At 41.9% G+C, this 25,978-nt stretch overlaps 1 protein-coding gene and 1 long non-coding RNA gene across 5 annotated transcripts in view; one reads left to right on the top strand and one right to left on the bottom strand.

The window, feature by feature from the left end:
• TMEM170B (transmembrane protein 170B) overlaps positions 1-22,290 on the bottom strand; it is a 93,723-nt gene extending 71,433 nt beyond the window's left edge. For 3 of the 4 annotated variants that reach the window (XR_013841153.1, XR_013841154.1, XR_013841155.1), the window contains exons 1-3: positions 21,566-22,290; positions 16,891-17,061; positions 13,870-14,104 (exon numbers count right to left, since the gene is read on the bottom strand). Coding sequence is in view for 1 of the 4 variants with exons in the window: in XM_079985117.1 (XP_079841243.1) it covers positions 13,974-14,104; positions 16,891-17,061; positions 21,566-21,842 (579 nt within the window). In the remaining 3 variants the exon portion in view is untranslated. Of the gene's footprint in view, positions 1-6,592; positions 14,105-16,890; positions 17,062-21,565 lie in introns of those variants that run through there. The other variant, XM_079985117.1, reaches the window with a different exon arrangement.
• On the top strand, positions 22,172-23,019 carry LOC307220946. The gene is made up of 2 exons (XR_013841186.1): positions 22,172-22,317; positions 22,665-23,019. It is a non-coding gene; the product is annotated as an uncharacterized lncRNA (long non-coding RNA).
• Positions 23,020-25,978: the final 2,959 nt, after the last annotated feature.

Genomic DNA, 25,978 nt, shown 5'->3' with positions numbered 1-25,978 from the left:
GAAGTAATTGGACAGATAGTATTACAGGCATTCCTGCTTCCACACAGGTGTTGAGCCAGCTGCTGCTGCTGCTGCTGCTGCTCCCCATCTGGCAAGGGGCTAGCAGACTCAAGTCTGAATCACCCACTACAGAAGTTGTTATACCTTAGGAAAAAAAGTTTGATATTTTATTTTCCTATTAGGACTGCAGCAAGAACTGTGGCTTAGTATTGTGGCCAAATGACACATTATTACATCAGGGAGAGTCAATGGGGTGCCCTCCAGTTGTTGTGGAACAACATCAGTGGTCATGTTGGCTGGGATGATAGGAACTGTAGGCCCACACAGCTTGAGGACACCATGTTGGCTGTCCCTGCATTGAACACAGCCATGTATGGTATATATTTTATCTGTTTCCTTTTTCCATCTGAAAGCAGACTCTGATGTTTGACTCAAAGTTGTCCCTAGCAGCTGATATTCATATCTGGATAACCTTCTTGAGACTGTAGAAGCTCCAGAAAAATTTGCCCATAAAAAACCAGTACATTTAAGAAGAGGGCTCTGGGTTCTTGAACTCCCTTCTGTGCTATGTTTCCTTTCCATGGAGAAATCTTTCTTTCTTTCTCTTTCTTTCTTTCTTTCTTTCTTTCTTTCTTTCTTTCTTTCTTATTTATTTTTACACAGGGGAGCTTTCAACAAGGATTGAAATGGTGCAGAAACAGCAGAGCTGTAGTCCACAATATTTCTGATTGTGCAGACTTTGGATCCCTCCAGATGGGAGATTTATTGCGGGTGTATTTGTAACACAATCATACTGTATGAGTGGGGGATTTATTCTGCTTCAGTTTGTTCTGCAATGACGCCCCAATGTCACAACATTATTGCTGCCTGGAGAGGCACCGCAAAAGCAGCACAAAAATAAGCCAGGGCTTACTTTTGTAGTAATAAAAAATTACAGGATTTCAGCAGAAAGTGGAAGGATATGCACAGATTGGAAACAAAGCAGTGTGACCGTACCAAAGCATCTAAAGGCACAAAGTGTATTCAAAGTGGGACTGTGTGTGACCATCCTGCTAGCATTGTGAGCACAAATCATCATGGATAAGCAATAAAAAGGGACATATGGAGAGGTCCTAGCTCTCAATACTGAATTGATGCTTCTCTGGGAGTCCATTGGAAACAAGCCTCAAGTGTGCCATGTCACAAGAGAAAACACCTCGAAAATCACTATTTCCCATTCAGATGGCCTCTGTGGGGGGGGGGAGGTCCCATTTTTGTTGCGAGTACTCCTCAATTGGGGAATAAAGTGATTAACATTAGGGAAGCATTACAGAACTAATAAAGCAGAATGTGTGAACAGTCCAGTATAAATCCACCATGAATACGTTTTTGTAGCACCAGTGATATGTTCCAGAATGCACCTGCAACCCCACCCACACCAAAAAACAACAACGTAACAGTGTGAAGGAAGCACACTAGTTTCCAATGGCATCAAATTGGTTTTCAGTGGAAATGAACTCGCTTAACTGGGCATGAGTTGTAACATCAAGCCTCACAGAACAAGGCTTGGGCAATAGCTACCTGTTTGAATACAGAATGTTCTGTGAATCTCATTGTCTTTCTTATCATCATTATTTAAAAAACCACTACATTAATATCCGACTGATGTTCGGAAGTGTGCCGCAAAGCCTCATTCAGAGAAATGATCAAGAAAGTACATCTAGATCTTGCATTTTCCAACTACCAGCAAATGTTGTTCTGAAATTGATAGGAAGAATCAGCCCTGTTCTTTTTGTTACTTGACAGCAGCAAGACCTTGCCAGATCGCCCTGCGCTTCCCTTGGAAGTTTCCACAGGAAACTTTAATGATGTTTACTGAACGGATTCTACAGGTCATTCTGTCCAAAAAGTTAGGAGCAGGACTTCTGCAAGTGCATGTTTTTATCAGAGTCGTAAGGAAATAGGTCAAACTTCCAAATAATTCTTTTTAAAACCATCTGAGAAGAAATGTGAGTGGGAGCAGCAACAGAAAGATGTTGTGTGGAGCACTTCTGTTCTGAATACTCTATTCCGTTCCTCCTCACCATTTTCCATTCCTCATTCCTCCAAAGACAGCATCCTGCATCCAGTGAGCATGCTCAGTTCTCTGGGGGGTCCCTCTGCTTAGTACCCCCCCCCATTTTTGTTCTTCAGCAAACCTGGAGGTTTCTCCAAGCCAGCAGATGCCTCTCATCTAGCATGTAGGTGGTGCTGCGTGGGCTGCATCAGTTTTTGCACTAAGAGGAATTAAGAGTTTGCTACTGGTATATATAACCACCCAGTTAGATATGATAAAGTGAGATATGGCGATAAGCAGTGCTTTGTTTCTTTAAGAAAAGAAGGTGCCGGTACTCTGGGCAGTTGCCCTGGGTGCAAAATTTCCTCAGGGTCAGGAAATACAATTACATGCAATTACATGTCTTACTGGAACCTCATTAAGATCTGGCCAGGCTTGCTGGGGTTGATGACAGCTGGAGACCAACATCTAGAGGGCACCACACTAGTCCTGTCCAGCATCATCAAGAACTGCTTGGAGGGCTTCTGCTGGCTGAGAGGTCAATGGCTCTGAGGAAGAGGACCCCCTCTAGTGGTGCTATACCTGTGGAGGTCCATGCTGGTCAGACCAGGACACTTACAGGTTTTTCACAGGCTGTTAAAGATTTCTATTGGTTCATTACTAATGGAACTTATTAGTCACTTTTACACAGTCTTTTGGGTGAAAAAGGAAGCAGCTGATAAGGGTGGGTGTTCCATCTGTTTCAATGACTCCTCTGGGCTTATTCCATTTTAATATCTGTTAAGAACCTGTTTATAGACTAAAACAGTGGGATGTAAACTGCAAAGCCCTTGAGGTATTTTGAGCAGGTAGGGTTTAATAAGAAAACACGTAAAGAAACAAGAGAGTTATCCTAGGTGTGGAGAATAAGAACATATAGCTCAGTTGGTACAGCATGAGACGCAATCTCAGGGTTGTGGGTTCAAGGCCCACACTGGGCAAAAGATTCCTGCATTGGATGGGGTTGGACTTGGTCCCTTCCAACTATCAGGTCAAAGACCCATCTAGCCTAGAATTCCATTCACACTTGTGGCTCCAAGGAGCTGAGACAGTGGCCACACCCCAGGAGCAGCTTTGACTGGCCAGCTAAATCAGGTGAGGGTAGCCAATGTGTCTCAAACCCTCAGTGAGTTAGGCACTTTCTCTGCATGTGAACACAGGCTCTGGAAGATTGAGCGGACGAACCCAATAGGGTCCAAGAAAGCTGGTCTCGTCAAGAAAGCTGCTGTAGAGGGAAGTGAGGGGCAGGTGGGGCTCTTCAACCTGGGAAGGTAGTCCATCTAGAAGGTAAACTCTGATCCTAAACCTCCACTGCCTTGAGGGACATCTTCGGGAGAAGAAAAGGCTAAGGAGTAAACCCTACACAAATCTGGAGTGAAGTGCTTAAGACAGCTTGATGGCGCCTTGTACGACTCCATCCAGCAACTCTTGCAGCTAAGCTGGTGCCAGATATATTGCTCTGCTTTCCTCTGGACTACATCAGCTAGGCCGAGGGGTGAGAGGGGGGTCTTGTCATCTGGGCAGACCATGCACACTGCCCAGGCTTGTGTCCCAAAGTCACTACAGTGCTGGTAATGCAGCGGTTCGGCTTCATCCTTAGAGGTGCACCCCATTGCCTGTTGAGACAGACGGAGGCTGCCAAGAGCTGGATCAGGCCAGTGGTTCCTTTAATCCAGCATCCTGTTTTCATGGTAGCCAGCCAGGTACCTATGGGAAGCCAGAAAGCAGAACCTGAACACAGCAGCACTTTCCCTACTTGCGATTTGCAGCAGCTGGTATTCAGAGGCATACTGACTCTGGCAAGAGAGGTAAAATCTAGTAGGGCTCTTCTGATGAAGACACAAAACTTGTTGAAAGAGATGAATCACATTGTGACCGAATCCTGTAGGAGCACTGTCACTACATAACATGCAAACTATTCAAATAAGCTATGAGATGAATAGAAAGTTCAGTGCCATGCATTTGATGAAAATGAAGAGGCAAAGTGCACCACCTAGTGACAGATCTCCTACCCTACAGAGCAAAATGCTTAGTTAAACTGATCAGTTGAAGCTAACAGGTCCTCATCATTTTTATTATTCAAATTGCCCACCAGGCATGTTATGTACCTTTGTGTAAAACATCTTAATAGTCAAATCAGTTTGTCATCTACACTGATGCTCTACTCAAATGTAGACTCTTCCACATAATTCCAGTAAAGGTAAAGGTAAAGGTACCCCTGCCCGTACGGGCCAGTCTTGACAGACTCTGGGGTTGTGCGCCCATCTCACTTAAGAGGCCAGGGGCCAGCGCTGTCCGGAGACACTTCCGGGTCACGTGGCCAGCGTGACATCGCTGCTCTGGCGAGCCAGAGCCGCACACGGAAACGCCGTTTACCTTCCCGCTGGTAAGCGGTCCCTATTTATCTACTTGCACCCGGAGGTGCTTTTGAACTGCTAGGTTGGCAGGCGCTGGGACCGAGCAGCGGGAGCGCACCCCGCCGCAGGGATTCGAACTGCCGACCTTTCGATCGGCAAGTCCTAGGCGCTGAGGCTTTAACCCACAGCGCCACCTGCGTCCCATATAATTCCAGTAACCACTACTTATGCTACTGGAAAAGGATCCCTACCTGCCAAATTGGCTGTCCAGCCTCTGTTTATGTGCTTTCATTGAAGGAGGGTCCCTACCTCCCACCATAGACTACAGTGGTACCTCTGGTTACGAACACTTCTGGTTACGAACTCCGCTAACCCGGACGTAGCTGCTCCTTGTTGTGAACTTTGCCCCAGGATGCGAATGGAAATGGAGCGGCAGAGGCGGGCGTGCAGCGGGAGCCCCCATTAGTGAAAGCGCACCTCAGGATAAGAATGGTTTCAGCTTAAGAACGGACCTCCGGAACAAATTAAGTTTGTAACCAGAGGTACCACTGTATTCTGAACAGGAAGAACTGCTTGACAGTGGGCCTTTATCCCAAAATTTAATCACAATCTGCTTCTATGCTATTTCCACCCTTTACTTTTAATCTTGCCTTCTGAATAGAGAACAAATCTGCTCCATCTTCTTGTTTTTTCCCTATTTTGAACCACTATCAAATCAGTGCCACTCACAAATGGCCATTTTGTTCCAGAAGTCGATGTAAAACTGGGAATTTGGTCTGTACAATTTTTTTGGAACCATGTGATATATTGAATGAACTCTGCATGGAAAGAAAGAGCCAGTATCTCCAAGAATACCTCTCCCCACTGCGATAATGGTCCTAGATCAGCTAACAATCAAATAATGGACTGGCCAAGACATGGGTTGAGATTTTGTGTCATGGTACCTGCTTTATGGAACATTTCCCTCAGAGCTGAGGCCCTTGCTGGAAACGTTTAGGTAGCAGGCAAAGACTTTTTGGGAAGATGACACATCCTTTTGTTCTTTTGTATGTGAATTGTCCTTGGCTATTTTTATTATTCATTGCATAGATTATTAAGGTGTAATATGAACTCCCCTTGAGCACCAATTATTAGAACTGTGTTTAAATGAAGTTAAAAGAATTTAACGTGTAATACTATAAGATTTTTCAAGAAAAGCAGCTTTAGGTCACCTGGCACACTATGCATTTAAATTACACACTTCCAAATCCTGGGAACTAGTTTGTTACGGGTGATAGGAACTATACCACTAGAAGGGGTAAATTACCATTCCCAGATTCTTCTGGGGGGTTGATTTAAATGTATGGTGTGCATATTGCTTGGGGGTGGGGTGGGTTCTCCACCCCCCCAATCAATTTCAGGGAGTGAGCTTGGGGGGGGGGGTGTTCCATAGTGCAAGCGAAGTCCTTGCACAGGGCTTCTGCTGATGGGTCTCCTTGGGTGAATCCTGCCTATCATAATGGAAAATACCAAAGCAGTTCCTTCAAAGTAAAAAAAGGAAACATTTCAATGGAAAACATTTATTGTTCAAGAAGTTATTTACAGTAAATTATTTACATGGTAGTTTGTACAGACTGAGAAATTTAAAAAGCTGCTTTTATAAAAAAATATACATTTACAACATATTATACACAAAAACGTTTTATCCCTTTTTCTTTAGAGCTAAACTATTATATAAAACATGCAATATACGACAACACATTAGGCAGTATATATCTTAAAAGGATAATGAAAACATTACCTTTGTACAATATAATATTCTACAGAATATGAACTTATAATTTAAAAATGGTCCTTCCCATTTCAAGAGTTCTTACCTTTTGGTCTGACTCCACAATTCTCACCTGGGCAAACAAGCATGAAAGCCACATACTGCATGCACTTCAGTACACACCAGCACACCCATTCATTTCAATGAAGGAAACAGCTCCTTCCATTGGATCAGACCCACACTATTTTATCTGTGTTTTACAAATGCAAATGAAGTTTCATTCATGTATGTTTTTCCAGTTGGAGCAGAAGAAAGGGAAACATCCTCATTCATTTCACTATTCCTAGATTATTATTTTAACCGTTACCCCAGAAGTCACACTCTGTTTTTTGTGCGCTCATTTTTTGCCCGGGGGGGGGGGGGGGAGAAACAGGTAAAGCAGATTAGAAGCAGCCTCTTTAGTTGGGCCACATGCTGCAAACAAATTGTAAATGACAAATAGGAATTTCCACGTTTCCTTGAGGCTCTCCATATATACAGCTAACGGACTGATGCTTACTTGACAGAACAATGTCTTAAAGAAATATCACTTCCTTATATCAAAATGTGTTCAGCATAAGTGACCAAGGCTTAAGTATCTTTTGGCATGTACATGTAGCAAATAAAACACACACACTTCCAATGCCATTTCTACACAGAAGTGATGCAGGGATATAAAACAGCTGTATGTGCAACATATTTGCCTTCCCCAAACTTACATATTGTTCATTTGTCAACTTGCTAGTGCAAGGTGTCAGTTAAATAAAGACTAAGGCTGTGCACACACATTACTGTTTATTCTGCATCAAGTGTGCTCCTACTGCTAGTTTTTGAAGCCACATTGCCCACAATCCTTATCTATCCTGTAGCTGATTAAGCAATGCTGTGCTTTGATACATTTCCCCCAAAACCAGCTTTGATCAGAGTACTTTCCATCAGCTACGGCAGGTGGTCCAGCCATGCCCTTATATGGACAGGGATAGCCTAACTACTATCCTCAATGCTCTGGTAACTTCTAGGTTAGATTACTGCCATGTGTTACACTTGGGACTGCCTCTAATGATGGTTTGGAAACATCAGCTGGTGCAGTATTCAGCAGCCAGGTTGCTCACTATGGCAACATGATTTGAGCATATACCGCCAATCCTGGCCCAACTACACTGGCTGCCAATTAGTTTCCTAGCCCAATTCAAAGTGCTGGTTTTGACCTATAAAGCTCAGGACCACAATATCTCAAGGATCACCTCTCCTCTTATGAACCAACCCCAACCCTGCGATTATCATCCAAGGCCCTTCCTTGTGTGCCTCATTCATGAGAGGTCTAGAGGGTAGCAATTCAAAAATGGGCCTTTTCTGCAGTGGCTCCCCACTTGTGGAATGCTGTTCCCTGGGAGGCTTACCTCAGGGGTTTGCAAACTAAGGTCCACAGGCTGGATCCGGCCCAATTGCCTTCAGGAGCTGGCCTACAGACGGTCTGTGGATCAGCGTGGGCCGTGGGGATTCTGTTCATTTTTTTATGCACCACCATTTTCCCCTGCACATTCCCCCCCCCCCCACAACAGCTATGGACTTGCCCTGTGGCCCGCCGAGGGCTACCAGGCTATGGCCACCACCCTGCCTGTGGGAGCTCTGGGGAAAGAACGCGAGGAGCCGCCACCACACTACAAGCGCACCACCCGGTGAGCTCCAGCCCTGCGGGACGGGCTGGGGGTGCAGTGAAGAGGTGAAACTGGAGGGCAGCTGGGCGTCCTGGACTGGAGGGCCAGCTCCCAGTGGACCTGAGCACAGCCTGCTGTCAGAGGCAGCGCCCGGCGAGAGTCATCAAGGCCAAAGCGCCGGGGAAGGGCTCCTGCTTCCCCTTCCTGGGAGAGGGGGAAAGGGCCTGGGGTGCTCAGATCACGGGTCTGGGAAGTTAAGCGCAGTGGCTGGGGAGGAGGACTACTTGCCCCCCTCGCCTCTTTTTCCAGCTCCCCCCCATGCCGCTTCTCTGGCCTGCCACAAGGTCTGAGGGACAGTGGACTGGCCTGCGGCTAAATAAATTTGCCGACGCCTGGCTCACCTGGTACCTTTGTTACATATCTTTAGGCGCCAAGCAAAAACATTCCTCTTCTCCCAGGCCTTTGGCTAACTAAACAATCTATGGCCTTTAAAACTTTGGGGGAGTGGGGTTACTGTTTTTGTTTGTTACAATACTTTTTGTGTTTTTAAATTGTAAACTGCCCTGTGATTTTCAGATGAAGAGAAATACAGAAATTTTATATGAACAAACATTTTTCCTCCATGACTGAATCACTAACTCAGCAGCTTATAATGCACAGAATGGTATTTTCTCCTCACACTGCAAACATTTATTCCAGTTGTGTGTGTGTGTGTGGGGGGGAAAATCACTTGATCATTGTGTTGAGCAATCACATACAGAGCAGGGAGGATTTTAAAGCAGCTTATAACCAGAATGTCATTTCATGTGCAGAGGCTATATGATTAGGCTATAATTTTCAGTGCCATATGGAATTGAACAGGTGTCTATGATGCACCTGACCAACAATTTCTGGGATCATTTAGAACCTCTCAGAGAAAGCTACAATGTTTTCATTCCTTTCTCTCCAAGACAAGGACTTCTCCCCCTATTAGGCAAATTTAAGGGTCTGAGGGAATTGTTCATAAGCATCATGGAGCAAAGTGGCAGATTCATGCTCTTGTAAACGAAAGGGCACAAACTACAGAAGAAAGCCGTATATGAAAACATTTAGTAGCAATTGCCAGACATATGATCCAGAATGCCTTCAGCATTGCCAATGATCACTTTAGAAACATCTTAGCAAAAACTCAAAATAAAAGAGTTGGCCTCAGACAGGTAATGTCCCCATTTCAAACTTCAATAATTTTATATTAACTTAAAATAAGTTTTAACTTTAAACTGTGTTCATCAAACCTATGTGGTTGTTTCTCAAATGTGTCCGGACACTTTTCTCTCACAAATCTTTGAAGTAAATGTACCAATCTGATTTGCATAGAATAAGGAAGAAAACCTGCAGTTTGTTATATGTTGGGAGCTTTCTCCAACTTGCCCCACATTCTTATATCTCCAGCTTTTGTAGTAGACAGAAAATTAACTATTTCACATATTTTTTGCTTGTTACCTCTTCACTTGTTCACCTTCATTAATCTGAATGGAAGAGGAATGCACTTGCCTCAGGAGCCATACAAAAAGCCATTTTTTCCAATATTGTGGCCCCTATTCATTGTCTCTGCACCTTCAGTCACAACTGAGTGCTAGTTTGGAAAACCTGGAGTTCTACGAAGCATTTTTTTCAGAACCAGTTTGTATCTCATGTTTGATCGGGAGCACAAGTACAGAACATGCAGTTTTAAGGCTGCAATCTAGTCAAGCTCATAAGGAAAGAACCATATAGCATTGAGGCTTCAAAATCTCTGAACTACCCACAGTAGCAGTAAACATGAGGCCTGAAGTAGCATCATATTTTTGAGAAGAAGTTGTATGTGCTTGTTGGATCTGGATCCATATTTCTCTTATTTGCTATAGGGTTGAAATCAATGTGTCTACTCTAAGCATGACTAAGTCTGGATGTAACCCATTGTGTGCAATTATGCAAGAATTTGGATAAAATGCTTAAAAACAATGCCTTAAAATATTAGGCTTAAACGTATTTTTTTTGGGGGGAGGCTTAAGAAAATTGACTTATCCATGCAAATGGATAATAAACTTCAAACATAACTAATTTTAAAAATCCGTTTAATTATACCGAGAGCTGATTGCTTGGTTATACTACAATACAACAAAAATATGCAAGCTTCAAGTAAAAATAAGTTTATCATACTGAAACAAAATATAGCAAAGTGCAAAACTGAAGAGGAAACACTACTGCTTTCCTCAGATTTAATCAAGAAAAATATATTTAAAATGCTATATTACAGATAAATACAATGAATACTTAACCACCTCTTTGGTCCATATGTTCATAAATTAAGCCAACATAATGTTACCTGTGGTTTTGAATAATGAAAAGTTTTCTAAAATGTCATTGCTAAATATGTTAAGAGATCAGCTCATGAAACTTAAGCTGCCTTAAAAATAAAAAAACCTGCAGATTATCTGGAATTAAAAAAACAACAACGAAATTTTCAACTGCTCTCAAACAGTAATTCAGTTCATGGTAAAATACTGGTATTGCATAAGCTTTACACTGGATTCTTTTTAGAATGCTTCTAAGTAGAATGTTCAATCACTTCCTCAGATAAATTTTTGAATATTGGTGTAGATTTCCTTCATTTCCTGTAGCAGCTGAAGGTATTATTTTAATTCTATTCATACAAAGGGCATTTCACCCTTAAGTAAAGCACACCACTCTAAACTTGCATGAAAGAAGAAACCCACCCTTTTTAGCATATGAAAAAATGGCCCTAGTAACATTACTCCTTACACATTACTTTCAAAACTGAATACAGAATATTGCTATCAGAAACTTTCATTTGTTATTTCATTGTTTTTTTAAAATATAAATTGGTTTTAAAATGCAATAAACAACTAACTCTGCAATCGCTTCAAAATACAAATGTTATGTATTCTATTCAAAGGCATAGTGCCATACTTATCCTTGGCTAAAGCACATCCTTTTAGTATTCATTACCAAACAGAGACTGAAAGAGAAGATTTTATTTACCATTTTTGATAGAAAAAGAGTCATTTTATACATTGATCTACCGTAAAACACAACTCATTAGCTGAGTTCAACGAGTCATGATCCAAGATTGCTTCCTGTTACAAAGCGGTTCTGGGCAGACCCTTTTCTAGATGGCCACTCAGAACCTGCTGTATTGTTGCTGCCCAATGAACGTGTTGCAATATTTAACAAAGTGCATATCTAGCCTTTAAGTTATTCCTAACCTAACCTTAATACTGATGGGATTTGTTTCTCATGAAAAGTGTAAGTTTTGTCAGAATGAGGCAACCACAAACAACATAGGAAGCATAGGAGCCTCCAGTACAGAAATACATTTCTTCATATAGCCCTAAAGTCAATTGACTTAGAAATTTACATATATAGTCTTCATAACTACTTCAGTACTGGGGCCTGAGAAGTGTTTGCTTTGCAGCTTCATTACACCACTACACATAACACTAGACATCAGACAACTTCACATACAACATTCACAACAGTATCACATACAGCATGTTCTGATGCTCAATAAAATATGAAACCAATATGGAGTTTTATAACTCCAAAGGCTTGAAGATACAGTGCTTAATATTTAAGTCAATAAAAATTATAATTAAAAAACAAAAACTTTTCTGCATTGACTTGAACTGGGGCAGGTAGCACTAGTGATTTCTCCAAGTTTTTTTTCCTATTATTCATTTTAACACCACTACCACAAGCTATCATCAAATGCAAGCTAATGGCAGAGACAAAACAGGAGTAAGTTGACAATGGACTAGAAAATCCCTTCTAACATATACTCAAGGCACTATAAATTAAAATAGCATTTTATACTAGTGTAGGTTTAGAATGTGCCTTGGCATTTAAATTAAATTACCTGAAACAAAGAACAAAATATATCAATGTTTCTTAAAATACCTCCTAGTATTAATGCTATTTCCTTTCCCCTATGACTTTGATTTAGAGTCTTGGGTGAGCACAAAGCTTCCATCTTTCGGTATGGCAAACAAAAGTCTGCAATAACACAACTGTGAAGAAGCTCCAGTTATACATAGGTCCTTGTAGGATAGCAGCCTATCACTACAACTATAAGAATGAAGACATAATAATAATGAATGTCTTAAGTGTTATCTCTAGACCAAAGTAGGCAAAATAGCCTCTAGTGATAATTTATTAGTATATACAACTACAAATTGTGATTTTGCCACAATATTTAGAAAGGTTGTGGAACAAAGCACTGTGCTGTCAAAGTGTTATTGCTGCGGTTATGATTTCTGTAGGCATTAACTTCTGCTGTCATGACAACCTGTGGTCATACACCCAGAAGGAAGGTAGAGACATGTACAGACTGCCTATTTTGAACAGAAAACTAAGGGCTAATTCACACATTGCACTCTGAGTGAAGGAATACATAGAATCAAGCCCTACTACCACCTGTATTAGAGCAGCCAAAAGTAGTAGAAAAGGCAATGTCAGCTAAAGTCGTCCTCTCTTACTGCATATGCCTTGTTTTTCCCAAGTTCACAGCAAAGGAATTCTTGGCTACTGCCACTCTACTTAGAGAAGAGCACCAGCAGCAGAGTGACCGAGGTGCTGTTGAAAAAGGTGCAGTGGTTGAGCAGCGACAACATCTAGCAATTTCTGGTAAATGCAGAATTGGGTTCTCCAGCCACTACCACCCGCACTGGTTTCCAGAAGTAGGGAGCCTGCTCCCTTCTTTCAGCTCCTAATACAGGCATGTTTGTGCATGCTGATTACATGTGCATACTCACTGAAAGGACAGTGTGTGAATCAGCCCAAAGATACAATTAATTCACTCCTTCCCAATACTTACATTTAGGTAGTGCCTTGTAGTTTCTCTCTATTCACTTTATAACATGTTACAGTAAAGACATTACAGTCACACCACCGCTGCTGCTCTTGCTAAAACAACACACACAGAACAGGTCTACTGGAAGCTAAGCATATGAAAGTCACATATAATCATCCCCAAATTATCTCAAGGTTGGGAAATAGGAAGATTTTTAATTCTCTCCCTTTGGATACTGATAATCTACTAGAATAAACATTTGTTCAGAATCCTGGCATAATCACATAGAAAAACTGCATTTTTATTTCCCCATCTATCTTTGACTTACTTTAGATTAGACCATACTGTAAACACATACTTTTCAAGACTTGTGGCTCTTCCTGGTCTTAAAATAGCGTTACTGAATGTTTCAACAATCAAGGTCAAAGCAAATATATTTTCGGAATAATGTAGGATTCCTTTTGTAACCTTTTTTAGACATCTGACCCATACAGCCTTTGTTCCAATCCGTAACCATGAATTTGGGACATACCATAACTTGATAAAATAGCAAAAGCATAACATAATGTTACTGAAAGGCTGCTTTTAGTGAATGTGACATATCCTAATTAAATCCTTTCATAAGGAGCTCCTATACTGGATCAATCACATTCATGTCCTTACCAGACTGTTGTTTCAGTCACTAAATCCCGGCAATGCTAATAAATTCAATACTCAAGCAGCTTTCTTCTCCACAGGCTTGATAAATTTCTGCATTGGGATGGAGTTAGTTATTACAATAATAAACAAGTGCCTTGTTGGTATACCTGAAATTTTTTTGAACTATGTTTGCTGCACTCAAATACTACACATTTAAATGGTCACACTATCAATATTTTTTTAAAAACAAAAACAAATCAACTTTGCATTTGGCACATTTATGATCCATTCTTCAGAAATGCCCGTGTATTTCCCCCAATACTGTTACGAACAATGATCACATCACCATTTGCCCGATTAGCAGCTTCACAAGGTGCTTTATCTTGCAGCTTCTCCTAAATTGATCACACCTTGCCTGTGACAGAGGCACATTAGGTGCAGTGCAGTAGTGTGTCATTTTTGGACTCTAGAGGGAACTCCTTTCTAAAAGGGCGGAACCTCTAGGTTTGAAGTCTACATACCAAATATTTCTCCTTGCAATTCAAATCCAGCAGCTACTGGAACAACTTCTGGGAAGCTTCACTGCAGACCATTTCATTTTAGAAACCAAGTTTTCACAGAAGTTTCAAAGTGTAGCAAGAATTCTCGAGAAGGATATAATTAGTGTCAGTACAGTCTGGCCAATTCCAAACACCAGTGCTTGTAAAGGAGCCATGCTTTTTCCAGCAACTCTGAAAATTCCAGCTACTGCTGCACCTAGAGAATCACAAGGAAGGGGAGAAATATGAAGTTACCACAAAAAAATAGTAAAAGGTTTTTATTTTAAGACATTTTAGGACAAAAATTTTCAAATGTTACTTTTTAATTGCATTTGGCCTGATCCCGCTAATATTAAGGACTTGTAAGTCCCATTGAACTGAATGGGAGATAAGTATGTTTAACTCTCACATTCAAATTAATGGGTCTTGAAAGTGCTTATCTTTAGCTAGATTGTGTCCAATATTTTGTTGTAAGCCTGACCAGGGGGCTATATAAATGTCACAGATAAATAATAATCAAATAAACCAGTAGTTTACATGTCCTATCCAAATGCTAGTATTTGCAAGGCTGACACACTGTGAAGCTTTAAGTTAAGTCAATAATGTGTTGGACTTTGTTCTTCTCCCTGAACTTTCCTAAGAGAGAACCCACTTCTACAATGAACATTGAGGGTGCAGTATCAATAAGTTTATTTAAAAAATGTCCAGTAGCACCTTAGAAACCAACTAAGTTTGCTCTGGGTATAAGTTTTCGTGTGCATGCACACTTCTTCGGATGCATGCACACGAAAACTTATACCCAGAACAAACTTAGTTGGTCTCTAAGGTGCTACTGGACAATTTTTTTATTATTTTGACTGTGTCAGACCAACACGGCTACCTACCTGAATAAATTTATATATACCCTGAACCACCAGAAACAGACATTAATCCCCTTGCAGTGGAGGTAAAACACAGCCATCATGGTTAGTAGCCGTTGATCACATCCTCCTCAAAATTTATTCTAACTAGAGATGGGAATGCCATTGGGGGGGGGGCAGGAAATTATATTTTTTTCTCCTGTTTTTTCTTCCAGATGACACTTTGGGTTTGAAGGGGCAAAAAGGAAGAATAACATTTGGTGGGGCAACACCAGAGGGGAAAACTACAGAATATATTTTAATTTTATAGTAAGTGAAATGACAAGGGTGTTTTTCACTCAACACATGCATGAAAATTTTTATGCAAGGCATTAAAGAATGCTAATTTGTGTATACTGTAGTCATATACCACATTCAAATCCAAGATGTGTTTCTGCACCTAGGGCTCAGTATTTTCAGTGTTGTATAAAGTTACGCTTTGTATTTAAATATGCTGCTATCCTTTAATATTGAGACTAAATGGAAGTTTCTGTCCAAATGACACACAATTGTTTTAGCAAACCAAACAGTGTTTCTGTTTTCAACTCCCTACACCCTTCCCAAACAGGGGAAAAAACCACACTATTATATATTTGCTTAGTATAAGGTGCAGCTCTAATATTGGGTAAATTTTATGTTTTATTTGTAAAAATGGAATGCCTTTATACTTTCTAGTCTAATTCTTTGTGTGCTTAAAGGTAAAGGTAAAGGTACCCCTGCCCGTACGGGCCAGTCGTGTCTGACTCTAGGGTTGTGCGCCCATCTCACTTAAGAGGCCGGGGGTCAGCGCTGTCCGGAGACACTTCCGGGTCACGTGGCCAGCACCAGCGCAGCCAGCACCAGCGCAGCACACGGAACGCCATTTACCTTCCCACTATAAAGCGGTACCTATTTATCTATTTGCACTTAGGGGTGCTTTCGAACTGCTAGGTGGGCAGGAGCTGGGACCGAAAGACGGGAGCTCACCCCGCCGCGGGGATTCGAACCACCGACCATACGATCGGCAAGTCCTAGGCACTGAGGTTTTACCCACAGCGCCACCCGCGTCCCCATTTTTTGCTTACCAGGGAGTAAAGTCCGGTAAACGTAAACATGCTCTGCAACTGCCATAAATACGCCAAGTTTTACAACAGTAACTAAGTTTAAAATGATGCATTTTATATTGTTTAAAAAGTAAATTAACTTTGTTTGATAATATATTCCAATTTTCTCCAACATTCCCCCCCCCTTTCAAATGTATGCCTTTTTATCAAGGTTTCAGCATTTCTGGAAATTTTAGATCTTTAATTCTGTCAAACATTAAGCACTGACATAATGTTAGACCATGGTTTGTTTAACAAACCAGGAGCCAACAACAAATTGATCTGCAGATAACCATAATAAAAATTATTTTAAAAAAACAAAAAAAATTGATCTGCAGATGACCAAACAAACCATGATTTGATTTGTGAAAGCTTTGTTGTTTTCCAGAGGCTCTTGTCTCAAGCCTTTTGTAACTTAATGGGAGTCTGAGCTGGGTGGCCAATCAAATCATAGGTTGAGAAGGATTTAGGTAACACCAAGCCATAGTTAAGACAAACAAAAGATTGTAAGGGAACTTAAGCCATGCCTTAGAACAGAAATTAGTTGGCAATTAACAAACTATAGTTAACCTCCTAAGTTCAGGGTTCAAAGAATCAAACAAAACATGATTTAAATAAATCACAATTTCATAAACCACAGATTAGCATTATGTGCTAACCCGGACTTAAGTTTCCACAGCTATCTGTTAACAAGCTCCAAACAACATCTGACAGAGGAGTTAAGTGCTGCAGATTTAAAGAGCTTGTTTTAGAATATCACCCTGCCCCACCCTGGGAAGGAGAAGAAGTGACACTACTACTGGGAGGCTGGCTCTGTGGTAGCACCCTGCTTCTCTTCCTCCTAAAGCTGAGACATATGAAAAATCATGGCTGCCAGTTTTATATGGCCCTTCCCTCAGCCACTGAACAACCCCAACAGCTGTAAGCCTCACAGAACTCCAGTGTAATGAACCAAAAATCATTTACTACAATAGCTAAAAAATAATCTTCAAAAAGAAGTATTTGAACATTTTAAGACTTACTGGTTATCATAGCTCCAGTTACAGAACCCAGAAATCCAATGCTGACTGCAATGATAGAGATTACTCTCCCTTGTCTATGCCTCTGCAGCATCACAAACATTAAAACTCCTGCAGCACCGTGGACAAAGAGAGAGGAGAAGAGAGCCCAGAGGAAAACCCAGTACCACATTTCTGGAAGAAAGCAATCAAAGAGCGGGTTAACGTTTGAGAAAAAAATGATTAAATCAAAGAGAAAAAAATCCTTGCATATTTTGAGGAATTATAAAGAGATACAAAAGCATGCAGACAGAATACTTATTTAATAACTTTATTCTACTTTCTATAATGCTGTCCACTGCCCATTTCTCTGCACACTTAAGGTCCCCCTATTAACAAACTATTTTGAGCAAATATTAAACGCTCCAATTTTTTAATCTATGTTATAAACAATTTCTGACAGCTAGCCAAAACTACCTTAGAGGGAGCAATAAGTAAATACTAATCCCTTCTGAAATTTTACAGGTCGTTCACCTTTAAACATGTCAGCATCTCTAAAAGTAGCAAGTTGCCAAACTAAGGGCTTTTTTCCTGATGTTGCCAAGAATATTTAAGTTACGAATACATTGCTTCCAATTGTTATCAAAGTGGAAACAATATTTAAACCCTGAAGAATGAATGAATGCTACATAGCAGCTATTCAGACCAACTTGAAATTGTGAGGAAATTCCAACAATAGTTTTTATCACTGAATGTCCTAAATAACCAAATTTATCTTTCTAGGACATATTGTACACATGCTGGATAAAAATAGATTTTGTCCTTTAGTGTTAAATGCAACTAGCACTGAGAAAAAGTGTCAAAGTTGTGAAACCATGAAAGCAGAAACTAGTTAATTGAGGGAGAACTGATTCTGAAGCAGTGCGTGCTCTCGAAAGGAGACAGAATTAGCTGTATAAAAGGCAGAAATATTTCACCAAAGGAAACAATTCATAAAACTATGTATTGCATCACACAGAGACTTAAGTTAGCCAAAGGCTGCTTTAACAAAACTTACTTCAGATCACACAGATAGCTCTCAAATTTAAGTATTATATTATACTGCATGGATCAATTTCTATTCCATTATGAACTGCCCTGAGGTCTGTAGATGAAGGGTGGTTTACAAATAATAATAATAATAGTTTATACTATGTCTGGTTTATTTAAAAGTAGTCTAAATATATCCCTCATATCTCTTCATTCAAAGAACCTTAAAAAATAAATAATGTAAAATACACCAAACAAAAACAACATATTTGCTGAATGCTTCCTTGGCAATCAGGCAGGGAAACTTTCCGAAAATTTGGTTCCCCACCCCCCTCTTTTAGTTGTTTAGGATACAATTAACTAACAGATAAAATGTAAACTAGCACTAAAAATTTGCAGTTATTTCCAAGAGAGAACCATGGAGGGTTAGCTAGAAGTACTGTATATCAAAACTGTTAACAAGTGTTCACCTTTGTGAGCTGGAGCCATAGAAGCTGAAATCCTCAGGTCCCGAGACCCAGTGTGGTATAATGGTCAGAGTTTTGGACTAGGGCTGGTGAGATCAGGATTCAAATATGCAATCAGCCATGAAACTCACTGGGTGACCTTGGGCCAGTCACTGCCTCTCAGCTAACCTACCCCATAGGGTTGTTGGGGGAATTAAATGATGAAGAGGAGAATCATGTACACCACCTTGAACTTCTTGAGAAAAATGCTGGGATACAAATGCAATAAGTAAGTAATGGTGAATCATGAGATTTAATTTAGAAATTAAATGGCACCCACTGAATCCTTTATAATCCTGACCATGTTGCAGGCTGCTGTGGCTGCAGCATGCACTGCCAGTCTTCATATGTCCAGACTAGTTGATTGGGCAAGAAAATAGAAGACAATTTCTAATAGAGTATTTGCATGTTGACAGCAACAAAGAGCCTTTTGGCATCTTAAAGCTAAAAAAAATTTATAACATAAGATTTTGTGAACTAGCATCCACATATCAAATGGAATGGAAAATGAGAGTCAGGATGCAAGTATGTACTAGGGCAAAGAACATGTGAAGTTCATATATATGCTAATAGAATCTAAATTGGCTATAGCCACACAAAATAGATATTAGAACTGTAGTGGAAAGCTCAGTTTGTGTGCCAAGGTAGGAAAACAGGACAATTCATCAAAATAAATTAAAATTGAAGTAAGTATGTTGTGTACCATTTATGAACAGACAATATAATGTTATTTTATTTAACAAAGTGTGTATACATTGCTTCCTAGATAGAAGACGTCTAAGTAGTTTAAAGAAAAAAACCCAAATCCTTCATTAAAAAATGATAAAGGCAAAAAAAAAAGTTAACATATGTTTAAAAATATTAATCAAACCAGTAATTTTAAAATAATATACACAATAAAATTACATGTTTGGGTAGGTTTGCTGAAGCAAAAAGTTTTCAGCAGGCACCAAAAACAATAGGGAAATGCCTAATATAAATGAACAGGGAGTTCCAAAGACTATGCACTGCCTGATGTTGTAGTAAGTAGTGTACTGTACCAGTAAAAAGAATGACACATTTTGGTTGTATACACACTTTCACCTGAACACCACATCTAATCCATTGTTTTTTGATCAGGGCCACTATATTCTGTGAAACAGTACTAGAATCAGGTATCCAATACTTATGTTTGCTAGTTTCCATAAGTGAATCTTCTTTTTACTAAGAAAAATGCTTCAGATATGATTTATTATGCAGGCAAATAAATATCTGTGTCCGATGGAGTGCTGAATAGCTAGATGCATAAAACTTATACAGCACTTTTACTAAGTGCTCAAAGAGCTTCACATAAATTAGATAAGTAATCATCCTAACTGCACTACCAGAAAGACTGGTATGATTACAGATGGGGAGCTCAATCTGAGAATGTAAGAACAGCCCTGCTGGATAAGACCATGAATCACATTACTGTGAGCATCCCAATCATATGCTTTCAAAAAGCCTACAAAGAGGGAATGAGGGCCACAAGCTCTTCTTCACTGTTTGCGGCAGTCGGAGGAATCCGGCCTCTGAACCCTGAGGTTCCACATTTAAATATCATTGCTCATTGTTGATGGACCTGTCCTCCAGAAATCTGCCTAATCCCTTTGGCCAGTGGCCATCAACACATCTTATGGCAGTGAATTTCATGTAATTATGCACTGCATCCATCAATCTACAACTCTAAAGGGTTCCCATTCTGTACACCTTCGACCATGCCATCCACATAGCCTTTTACACTGCAGAATTTAGAAGAGAAAATTGTTTATATGGTTTGCTCTATGAAAGTGCAAAGACACTAGGTAAAATCACTTAGGTTTACAGTTTTGGGATTATAGCCAACTCTGTACAAGCTGACTTCTGCTCACACAGAATCTCCTATGCTTTCCCCACTCCTTAAATCTGGAACAGATTTTGAGGGTGCACTGGGAGCTGTAGGACAGAAGAGGAAGCCCCACCATGCAGGTTAGAGTTTGTTCTGCTTGTGTAGCAGTGAATGCAATTCTTAGCCTACAACTGTGAAACACTTCTTTTGAAGTCAGTCCCATTTAACAAAATAGGATTTACTTCTGAGTCAACAGAAAAGTCAACTACCAAGCCTTGCTTGGCAGTGTTTCTTTACAAGATAAAGAGCAAATGGCAGTGTTTCTTTACAAGATAAAGAGCAAATGTTCATGCTCTTATAATTTCATAATTTTAACTGAACACATTAGCAGTCTGGGTACTTGGAGGGCATGAAATAGGAGCAAAAAATGTAGCTTTTCTAGATGAAGAAGCATAGCAAGAGGAATGTCACCAAATTGACATTAAGCAATTAATGATTAAATCAGCATACATTTTAGTATGAATTAAACAATAGTTGTGAAGAAATATATATTAATATTTTTGATGACACATATATGCACTGGAATCTTAAAACAGGCTTTCACTTGCTGTGTAACAAAACAGGGTGTACACATCTTCGAAAGCTATGCTTGTCAGCTAGAGTTTAAGTGCTTGTATTAAAAATAATGTATATTTTTACAAAGTCTGTTGCTTCACTAATGGGGGGGGGGGAGAAAGGAAATACATTTTAAGTGCCCCAAAAGTTTTTAAATTGAGGCAACATTTAGTTGATCAGACAGCATAAGCCCTGTACCTGTTTGGTACGTGGTCCTGCAGGAAATACCCGGATCAGATGCCACAGATCTGAACAGCAGCATTTTTTCAAAAAGGCCCAGGGACATCCCAGCAAGAAACATAGGAAGACAGGTGCACAGTCAAGTCCCTTGGGTTATCGGAGCACCTCATAGATCTAAGTCAGAAACTGCAGCTACTCTGACCTCCAGCCTGCGTATTAAGCTCCAACCTAATGCCATCCCTTACTCTCCATTTATGATGCCACGCACGTTTTCACCTGCCCTTTTGAACCAGAAGCCACTTTTACATCCACACGTTCCCGGGTACTATTTTCTCTGCCCTGCTCGAGTGTGTGTGTGTGTCCCCCCCCCCCCGGCTCCCCCCCCCCAGCCTCTGGCGACACCTGGGATGGGAGTGCCTGGAACGTCTCCTCTCCCTCCGACACAGAACAGAGGCCGCTTTTCAAACCTCGCCCGCCCCAGCCTCCGGACGCCTCCCCCGCCCGCCCTGCGCCCGGCCGTTACCGGTGAGGTGCCGGAGCGAGGTGCCGTGCGCCCACAGACTCAGCACCTGCTGGACCGACAGGTTGATCATGCTGCTGTCCCCCGCCTCCGCCTTCATCCCCGCCGCGCTGGTGGAGGAGGCGGCGGCCTGGCCGGCTCCGTCGTCGCTGGGCCGCCTCCCGGCGAGTCGCGGCTGGCTCCGCCACCAGTCTCGGAGAAGGCGAGGCCGGGCTCCCGAGGGGACGCTGCGGGCCGAAGGGGCGCGGATGGGGTGGGCTCCCCGCGGCGGGGGAGACATCGAGGACGGCAGAGGGACGAGCCAGGAAGCGGCGGCGGCGGCCCTCGCTCTCCGCCTCTCCAGCGGCGGGACACGCGCCGAGGCCTCCCTCAGGGCTGGCAGGTGCGGAGAGCCCCGCGGTTTGGGGCCGACGGGAGGAAAGGAGACGGAGGCAGTTGTCGGGCGGCGGCGGCAGCAGCAACGGCCATCACCGCCCCCTTCCGAAGCCGCCTTCTCATGGCCTCCTCAGCTGCGAGGGGAGCGCGAGAGGGGGAGGCACCCGCGCGAGGCGCCAACGGGCAGCAACCGCCTCTTCCCCCCCCTCCCCTCACAGGCCGGACGGCCGACCAACGGCTACTCGGCGCGTGCTTGAGCACGAGGCCCCACCTCCAGCCAGCCTCCCCCGCCCGACGGGACACGTGCGCGCGCGCGCGAGCGCCACCTTCAGCGAAACAGCGCGCGCGAGAGAGAGACGGCTCCTCCTCTCCCCAACCAGGCGAGTAGGACGCACGCGTACCAGCCAATGAGGGAAAGAGGGCGAACTGACGTTAGTCGGGCGGGGCTGTTCGTTATATAGTCAGTTGGGGGCGGGGTTTCGGAGGGGGACAGAGACGCAACCGGTCTCAGGTTTCCTTTCAGGCGCTGTTATCTGTAAGCCGCGGTGTTACCTGTCATCACCGCTCGGAGCAGCCGCCGTTTCCCGTTTTAACATTTCGCCTGCCTGCCGTTTGATTTACCCTGACGCGAATCTCGTCAGGCAGTCAGAGCTCGTGGGGCGGACGGTCGTCTCGCGCGCTGCGTTAACGCTAATGGTGCATTTCTTGCCCCTCCCCCCCCTTCTAGTAACTGTCAGGATCTCCTCCTGCTTCCTCACAATCAGCAAATCAGGTTCTCGAATCCATCATCATGAAGCGAACCATTTCGCAGACTGTGATCCTCTTAACACAGCACTTCGTCTCCCAAAGGTTGACCAGCCAGGCAGATGCTGTGAAAATGCGATCTGTGCAATAAGGATGCTGCCTTGTTTGTCCTCAAGTATCCAGCTATCAGATTACACTGCCTGTAATCATGAAGGCTCCATGCGGCTTATCATATCTGATATGGCAAATTGATTAAAATAATTTCTATATGCCTCCTAAAGTTACCATGGCTGCGTCCAACAACTTAGAACAATCTTTAATAAACATAGTACATGTGGCCCAAAGGAGCTTCAAGAGGTCCCTTCCATCTCTTTGATTTTTATGTGACCAAAACTCATAGCTTTCAACTTTCAGATTTGAAAATAAGGGATCAGCGGCCTCACCTGTCCTGGGGACAGTCTACGGGATATCTAACAATCCCAGATAGCAGTGGGAAGCAGCGGGAAATGGTGCTGGAATAAGGGAATTTCCCGGAAAAAAGGGAAGGTTGACATCTATGACAAAACTCTAATAACAGAAAGTAGCCTAAGGGAAAAGTTTGAAGATATCCCCCTTCCATGGTTGCTTGTGTAGGGCCTACTTGGCCTTTTTAGCTAATCCAGGGATCAACGGCAGTGTGACCCGTAAAACTGTTGAGTTTTGAACATTCTATATTAATGAATTATAAGACCACTAAAAGCACAGTGTTTAGTATTTATAAAATTCTTATGGAAGCATATTTTGGACATGTTTGATGCCTTAAGCTTCTATGGGAACAAAAGTTGGAACATTGATTAGAGTTCACTGTGGGATAAGTCCTCTTTCCACTCACTTTTAGTACAGTACAGTATAGAGAAATCTTGCTGAAATTACCACACAGGTGGTACTTGATGCCACTCACATTGTCTTATATAACCCATGGGTTCTTCCTGCTGTGCTGGGGGAAGCTGCCAAGTAGCAGGCACAAGTGGGGCTGCAATAGTTAAGTGTTGAATACTCAAGGAAATTGAGGCAATAGTCAAACAGCACATCTTGCAATCCCCAAATCTAGCCCCAATGAATTTTATTGATTGATTGATTGATTGATTGATTGTAAGGATCAGGGTATAAGGAAATGTTTATATGTTGATAGTGGCAAGGCCTACTATTGCAAGGTTTGGGAAATATTTACTAGGAATAATATTCTGCTAGAATAGCACTTGCTAGAATACTGTTATTGTATGGTGTGGGATACAGCTTTATTTTTAAAATGGATGTATAAACTGAGGGTTATATGAGGTTAAAACAAGTTAGATAAGTTTTGCAGTTTGATTTAATTTTGTAGACTACATCAGTAGAAAAGAACATAGGCAAGCCTTGCCACCAGCAGACAAACAAAGTTGTTTGCAGTATTAAACTTATTTCATCCAATATGGTAACTCTGGTTTTGATGAGCCCTGTGTTTCTTCCCATCCTTGTGAAAAAGCATTGTATTGATTGGAGTATGTTTTGTTGTGTACACCTTTAACATTGCTGATTCTAAATATTGTTGGAATTCTTCAAGATTTTTCCGGCTAATTTTACTTTATTTTATTTTTCTGATATATCTAATTTTGCTTTAAAATGAACTATTGTTTATATTATTTTGCTTAGTTTATGTTTAAGACAAAAAAAATATTGTGCCATATGTTAAAGCCTAATTTCTTTATTAAAATAATTAAGATAATCCATTAAAATGCTTTAAAGACCATCAGAGTATAAGCATTTATATTTGCCATATCTAAGGAACAATAAAAACTGTTACATCATATGAAAGGCCCAGTAAGGCCTTAGTTAATAGATAAGGTTTTATTGTCCTACAAAATAGACTGTTGATAGACATGTGTGCTATCAATTTGTCTAGCACTTAAAAAAACAACAACCTTATTAGCTACTGGCTATCTCCACAAGTTGAAGCAAATTAATCGTTAAGCAATATTTACTTTTGCTTGCCTGTGAGTTAAGATGGGATAAAAGGTGCAAAATCATGATGAGACTGCTTCTCAGTACACCTTTTCACTGATTTTCAAAGCAAATAGACATTATCGACAGAATTTTACAGGCTTACCCAGAATGTTATCTTGCCTGAGTGCCAAAGCTAGAGATGCGAGGACAGAAAAATCTAGCTAATATATTTTTGCACTTAGTGCAGATTTGTGATCTGCAATAGCACAGGGCTGGTGGTGGCATTTGTAGTGTGCCATGCCCATGTGCATTGTGAATGTGTGTGTATAAACATTGTGTAATATCACAGATGAGACCAGTAGTTTGACCCATTTTTTTACAGTGCAATTGACAAGCTTGCATGTGGGTGTGTTGGTTTGCCAGGTGCTAATGCAGATTCACAGGGACGCAGATGGCGCTGTGGGTTAAAGCCTCAGCGCCTAGGACTTGCCGATCGAAAGGTCGGCGGTTCAAATCCCTGCGGCGGGGTGCGCTCCCGCTGCTCGGTCCCAGTGCCTGCCAACCTAGCAGTTCGAAAGCACCTCCGGGTGCAAATAGATAAATAGGGACCGCTTACCAGCGGGAAGGTAAACGGCGTTTCCGTGTGCGGCTCTGGCTCGCCAGATGCAGCTTTGTCACGCTGGCCACATGACCCGGAAGTGTCTCTGGACAGCGCTGGCCCCTGGCCTCTTGAGTGAGATGGGCGCACAACCCCAGAGTCTGTCAAGACTGGCCCGTACGGGCAGGGGTACCTTTACCTTTACCTTATGCAGATTCACAGGGGCGTAGCCAGAGGGTGTGGCAGGGGGAACTGCTCCCCTAAATCAAGTAAATAGATAAGATTACTTAACTAATTGACCAATTGCAATGCAGATAACTTAGTTCTCCACCCCATAACATAAAGCCCCCCCCCCAATAAACCCTGGCTATGCCCATGCAGATTAGCCAGGCCAGAACAAAATCCAAGTCTTTCTCCCTGGGTTGAATGACTTATTGCTGTATCTCAGGTCATCTAGCAAATAGTTCAAATGACTCCAGCAGCTTAAAGTCTTGACAGGCTCTGGAAAAAGCACAAGCAGGGATGGGGAACCTGTGGATGTCCAGGTTTTGTTGGACTCCAGCTCCCATCAGCTCTTGCAGCATGGTCAATAATAGGAGTTGTAGACCAATAACATCAGGAGGGATAATGAGAGTTATATAGCAATATATGGAGAGCCACAGGTTCTGCACCACTGTTCTACAGCTGGAATGAGGAAAGAGGCAGTCACTTAAGTGTGTGGCAGGAATAATTCTTAC

This window comes from Podarcis cretensis, assembly GCF_951804945.1.
Source record: "Podarcis cretensis genome assembly, chromosome: 7".
Classification (NCBI taxonomy): domain Eukaryota; kingdom Metazoa; phylum Chordata; class Lepidosauria; order Squamata; family Lacertidae; genus Podarcis; species Podarcis cretensis.
This window is presented reverse-complemented; position numbering and strand designations above follow the sequence as displayed.